At 49.1% G+C, this 6,458-nt stretch overlaps 2 protein-coding genes across 2 annotated transcripts in view; one reads left to right on the top strand and one right to left on the bottom strand.

Annotated features, from left to right (window-relative positions):
• Positions 1–643, bottom strand: part of LOC115122589 (LIM domain-binding protein 1-like) — a 25,336-nt gene extending 24,693 nt beyond the window's left edge. Inside the window, exon 1 of the mRNA XM_065002142.1 lies at positions 345–643. Within this exon, the coding sequence (XP_064858214.1) occupies positions 345–643 (299 nt within the window). The remainder of the gene's footprint in view (positions 1–344) is intronic.
• LOC115126863 (LIM domain-binding protein 1-like) overlaps positions 1–6,458 on the top strand; it is a 181,121-nt gene that overhangs the window by 157,067 nt on the left and 17,596 nt on the right. The window contains 1 exon segment of the mRNA XM_065001158.1: positions 1,891–1,935. Coding sequence (XP_064857230.1) covers positions 1,891–1,935 — 45 coding nt within the window.

Genomic DNA, 6,458 nt, shown 5'->3' with positions numbered 1-6,458 from the left:
TCATTCTGTGGTGCTTTGTGGAGTGTGTGTGTCTTTCTGAGTGAGGGTGAGCGGTTACAGTGAGGGGAAAAGTATTTGATCCCCTGCTGATTCTGTACGTTTGCCCACTGACAATAATATACTATCATTTTAATGGTGGTTTATTTGAACAGTGAGAGACAGAATAACAACAAAAAAATCCAGAAAAACGCATGTCAATAATGTTATAAATTGATTTGCATTTTAATGAGGGAAATAAGTATTTGACCCCTCTGCAAAACATGACTTAGTACTTGGTGGCAAAACCCTTGTTGGCAATCACAGAGTTCAGACGTTTCTTGTAGTTGGCCACCAGGTTTGCACACATCTCAGGAGGGATTTTGTCCCACTCCTCTTTGCAGATCTTCTCCAAGTCATGAAGGTTTCGAGACTGACGTTTGGCAACTGGAACCTTCAGTTCCCTCCACAGATGTTCTATGGGATGAAGGTCTGGAGAGCGAGGCCACTCCAGGACCTTAATGTGCTTCTTCTTGAGCCACTCCTTTGTTGCCGTGTGTTTGGGGTCATTGTCATGCTGGAACACCCATCCAGGATCCATTGTCAATGCCCTGGCTGAGGGAAGGAGGTTCTCACCCAAGATCTGACGGTACATGGCCCCGTCCATCGTCCCTTTGATGCGGGGAAGTTGTCCTGTCCCCTTAGTAGAAAAACACCCCCAAAGCATAATGTTTCCACCTCCATGTTTGACGGTGGGGATGGTGTTCTTGGGGTCATAGGCAGCATTCCTCCTCCTCCAAACACGGGAGTTGAGTTGATGCCAAAGAGCTCCATTTTGGTCTCATCTGACCACAACACTTTCACCCAGTTGTCCTCTGAATCATTCAGATGTTCATTGGCAAACTTCAGACGGGCATGTATATGTGCTTTCCTGAGCAGGGGGGACCTTGCGGGCGCTGCAGGATTTCAGTCCTTCACGGCGTAGTGTGTTACCAACTGTTTTCTTGGTGAATATGGTCCCAGCTACCTTGAGATCATTGACAAGATCCTCCTGTGTAGTTCTGGGCTGATTCCTCACCGTTCTCATGATCATTGCAACTCCACAAGGTGAGACCTTGCATGGAGTCCCAGGCCGAGGGAGATTGACAGTTCTTTTGTGTTTCTTCCATTTGCGAATAATCGCACCAACTGTTGTCACCTTCTCACCAAGCTGCTTGGCGATGGTCTTGTAGCCCATTCCTGCCTTGTGTAGTATGTCTACAATCTGGTCCCTGACATCCTTGGAGAGCTCTTTGGTCTTGGCCATGGTGGAGAGTTTGGAATCTGATTGATTGATTGCTTCTATGGACAGGTGTCTTTTATACAGGTAACAAGCTGAGATTAGGAGCACTCCCTTTAAGAGTCAGCTCCTAATCTCAGATCATTACCTGTATAAGAGACACCTGGGAGCCAGAAATGTTTCTGATTGAGAGGGGGCCAAATACTTATTTCCCTCATTAAAATGTGAATCAATTTATAACATTGTTGACATGCGTTTTTCTGAATTTTTGTTGTTGTTATTCTGTCTCTCTGTTCAAATAAACCACCATTACAATTATAGACTGATCATTACTTTGTCAGTGGGCAACGTACAAAATCAGCAGGGGATCAAATACTTTTCCCCCTCACTGTATCTCCTCCTCTGAGATGGATTGTTACAGGAAGTCCTGCTAGCTCGTCCAGATCTCAGGGTGATTGATTTGACTGGTGTGTGTGTGTGTGTGTGTGCGCGCGCGCTGGGGGGGGGGTACATGTCCAGGCTAACTGTCTCATCTGGTTCTTACAGATAACAGGCAACAGTTACAATTCATATTTTGTGTGGAGACAAGTATTAAACTAGATGTTTCCTTGACAGTGTGTGTTCTCTCTCTGCAGCCCAACCCCCATGTACCCCCCCTCATACCTGGAGCCTGGAATAGGGTAAGACTTACTGTTTCCTGTCTGGATGTTTCTGGTCTAGATATCACAGACCTACATCCATTTCTGCTCCCGTCTGCGTTTTTAGTGGACTGAAATATGTGCCTGTACTCAGTTTAAGTTCCAGTAGCGTTTACAGTTGAAGTGGGAAGTTTACATACACTGAGGTTGGAGTCTTTAAAACTGTTTTTTCAACCACTCCACAAATTTCTTGTTAACAAACTATAGTTTTTGCAAGTCGGTTAGGACATCTACTTCGTGCATGACACAAGTCATTTTTCCAACGATTGTTGACAGACAGATTATTTTCACTTAAAATTCACTGTATCACAATTCCAGTGGGTCAGAAGTTTACATACACTAAGTTGACTGTGCCTTTAAACAGCTTGGAAAATTCCAGAAAATTATGTCATGGCTTTAGAAGCTTCTGATAGGCCAATTGACATCATTTGAGTCAATTGGAGGTGTACCTGTGGGTGTATTTCAAGGCCTATCTTCAAACTCAGTGCCTATTTGTTTGACATCAGGGGAAAATCAAAATAAATCAGCCAAGACCTCATAAAAAAAATTGCAGACCTCCACAAGTCTGGTTCATCCTTGGGAGCAATTTCCAAATGCCTGAAGGTACCAGGTTCATCTGTACAAACATTAGTACGCAAGTATAAACACCATGGGACCACCATGAGACTCATTCTGTCTCCTAGAGATGAACGTACTTTGGTGCGAAAAGTGCAAATCAATCCCAGAACAACAGCAAATTACCTTGTGAAGATGCTGGAGGAAACAGGTACAAAAGTATCTATATCCACAGTAAAACGAGTCCTATATCGACATAACCTGAAAGGCCGCTCAGTCAGGAAGAAGCCACTGCTCCAAAACTGCCATAAAAAAGCCAGACTACGGTTTGCAACTGCACATGGGGACAAAGATCGTACTTTTTGGAGAAATTACCTCTGGTCCGATGAAACAAAAATAGAACTGTTTGGCCATAATGACCATCGTTATGTTTTGAGGAGAAAAGGGGAGTCTTGCAAGCCGAAGAACACCATCAGAACTGTGAAACATGGGGGTGGCAGCATCATGTTGTGGGGTGCTTTGCTGCAGGAGGGACTGGTGCATGTCACAAAATAGATGGCATCATGAGGACAGACAATTAACATTTAACATTTAAGTCATTTAGCAGACGCTCTTATCCAGAGCGACTTACAAATTGGTGCATTCACCTTATGACATCCAGTGGAACAGTAGTGCATCTAAATCTTTTAAGGGGGGGGGTGAGAGGGATTACTTTATCCTATCCTAGGTATTCCTTAAAGAGGTGGGGTTTCAGGTGTCTCCGGAAGGTGGTGATTGACTCCGCTGTCCTGGCGTCGTGAGGGAGTTTGTTCCACCATTGGGGGGCCAGAGCAGCGAACAGTTTTGACTGGGCTGAGCGGGAACTGTACTTCCTCAGTGGTAGGGAGGCGAGCAGGCCAGAGGTGGATGAACGCAGTGCCCTTGTTTGGGTGTAGGGCCTGATCAGAGCCTGGAGGTACTGAGGTGCCGTTCCCCTCACAGCTCCGTAGGCAAGCACCATGTTCTTGTAGCGGATGCGAGCTTCAACTGGAAGCCAGTGGAGAGAGCGGAGGAGCGGGGTGACGTGAGAGAACTTGGGAAGGTTGAACACCAGACGGGCTGCGGCGTTCTGGATGAGTTGTAGGGGTTTAATGGCACAGGCAGGGAGCCCAGCCAACAGCGAGTTGCAGTAATCCAGACGGGAGATGACAAGTGCCTGGATTAGGACCTGCGCCGCTTCCTGTGTGAGGCAGGGTCGTACTCTGCGGATGTTGTAGAGCATGAACCTACAGGAATGGGCCACCGCCTTGATGTTAGTTGAGAACGACAGGGTGTTGTCCAGGATCACGCCAAGGTTCTTAGCGCTCTGGGAGGAGGACACAATGGAGTTGTCAACCGTGATGGCGAGATCATGGAACGGGCAGTCCTTCCCGGTAGGAAGAGCAGCTCCGTCTTGCCGAGGTTCAGCTTGAGGTGGTGATCCGTCATCCACACTGATATGTCTGCCAGACATGCAGAGATGCGATTCGCCACCTGGTCATCAGAAGGGGGAAAGGAGAAGATTAATTGTGTGTCGTCTGCATAGCAATGATAGGAGAGACCATGTGAGGTTATGACAGAGCCAAGTGACTTGGTGTATAGCGAGAATAGGAGAGGGCCTAGAACAGAGCCCTGGGGGACACCAGTGGTGAGAGCACGTGGTGTGGAGACGGATTCTCGCCACGCCACCTGGTAGGAGCGACCTGTCAGTTAGGACGCAATCCAAGCGTGGGCCGCGCCGGAGATGCCCAACTCGGAGAGGGTGGAGAGGAGGATCTGATGGTTCACAGTATCGAAGGCAGCCGATAGGTCTAGAAGGATGAGAGCAGAGGAGAGAGAGTTAGCTTTAGCAGTGCGGAGCGCCTCCGTGATACAGAGAAGAGCAGTCTCAGTTGAATGACTAGTCTTGAAACCTGACTGATATGGATCAAGAAGGTCATTCTGAGAGAGATAGCGGGAGAGCTGGCCAAAGAGTTTTGGAGAGAAAAGAAAGAAGGGATACTGGTCTGTAGTTGTTGACATCGGAGGGATCGAGTGTAGGTTTTTTCAGAAGGGGTGCAACTCTCGCTCTCTTGAAGACGGAAGGGACGTAGCCAGCGGTCAGGGATGAGTTGATGAGCGAGGTGAGGTAAGGGAGAAGGTCTCCGGAAATGGTCTGGAGAAGAGAGGAGGGGATAGGGTCAAGCGGGCAGGTTGTTGGGCGGCCGGCCGTCACAAGACGCGAGATTTCATCTGGAGAGAGAGGGAGAAAGAGGTCAGAGCACAGGGTAGGGCAGTGTGAGCAGAACCAGCGGTGTCGTTTGACTTAGCAAACGAGGATCGGATGTCGTCGACCTTCTTTTCAAAATGGTTGACGAAGTCATCTGCAGAGAGGGAGGAGGGGGGAGGGGGAGGAGGATTCAGGAGGGAGGAGAAGGTGGCAAAGAGCTTCCTAGGGTTAGAGGCAGATGCTTGGAATTTAGAGTGGTAGAAAGTGGCTTTAGCAGCAGAGAGAGAAGAGGAAAATGTAGAGAGGAGGGAGTGAAAGGATGCCAGGTCCGCAGGGAGGCGAGTTTTCCTCCATTTCCACTCGGCTGCCCGGAGCCCTGTTCTGTGAGCTCGCAATGAGTCGTCGAGCCACGGAGCGGGAGGGGAGGACCGAGCCGGCCTGGAGGATAGGGGACATAGAGAGTCAAAGGATGCAGAAAGGGAGGAGAGGAGGGTTGAGGAGGCAGAATCAGGAGATAGGTTGGAGAAGGTTTGAGCAGAGGGAAGAGATGATAGGATGGAAGAGGAGAGAGTAGCGGGGGAGAGAGAGCGAAGGTTGGGACGGCGCGATACCATCCGAGTAGGGGCAGTGTGGGAAGTGTTGGATGAGAGCGAGAGGGAAAAGGATACAAGGTAGTGGTCGGAGACTTGGAGGAGTTGCAATGAGGTTAGTGGAAGAACAGCATCTAGTAAAGATGAGGTCGAGCGTATTTCCTGCCTTGTGAGTAGGGGGAAGGTGAGAGGGTGAGGTCAAAAGAGGAGAGGAGTGGAAAGAAGGAGGCAGAGAGGAATGAGTCAAAGGTAGACGTGGGGAGGTTAAAGTCGCCCAGAACTGTGAGAGGTGAGCCGTCCTCAGGAAAGGAGCTTATCAAGGCATCAAGGTCATTGATGAACTCTCCGAGGAACCTGGAGGGCGATAAATGATAAGGATGTTAAGCTTGAAAGGGCTGGTAACTGTGACAGCATGGAATTCAAAGGAGGCGATAGACAGATGGGTAAGGGGAGAAAGAGAGAATGACCACTTGGGAGAGATGAGGATCCCGGTGCCACCACCCCGCTGACCAGAAGCTCTCGGGGTGTGCGAGAACACGTGGGCAGACGAAGAGAGAGCAGTAGGAGTAGCAGTGTTGTCTGTGGTGATCCATGTTTCCGTCAGTGCCAAGAAGTCGAGGGACTGGAGGGAGGCATAGGCTGAGATGAACTCTGCCTTGTTGGCCGCAGATCGGCAGTTCCAGAGGCTACCGGAGACCTGGAACTCCACGTGGGTCGTGCGCGCTGGGACCACCAGAGTAGGGTGGCCGCGGCCACGCGGTGTGGAGCGTTTGTATGGTCTGTGCAGAGAGGAGAGAACAGGGATAGACAGACACATAGTTGACAGGCTACACAAGAGGCTACGCTAATGCAAAGGAGATTGGAATGACAAGTGGACTACACGTCTCGAGTGTTCAGAAAGTTAAGCTTACGTAGCAAGAATCTTATTGACTAAAATGATTAAAATGATACAGTACTGCTGAAGTAGGCTAGCTGGCAGAGGCTGCGTTGTTGACTATGTAGGCTAGCTGGCAGTGGCTGCGTTGTTGACACTACACTAATCAAGTCGTTCCGTTGAGTGTAATAGTTTCTACTGTGCTGCTATTCGGGGCTAGCTGGCTAGCTAGCAGTGTTGATTACGTTACGTTGCGTTA

The sequence above is a fragment of the Oncorhynchus nerka genome, linkage group LG15 (assembly GCF_034236695.1).
Source record: "Oncorhynchus nerka isolate Pitt River linkage group LG15, Oner_Uvic_2.0, whole genome shotgun sequence".
Taxonomy (NCBI): Eukaryota; Metazoa; Chordata; class Actinopteri; order Salmoniformes; family Salmonidae; genus Oncorhynchus; species Oncorhynchus nerka.
This window is presented reverse-complemented; position numbering and strand designations above follow the sequence as displayed.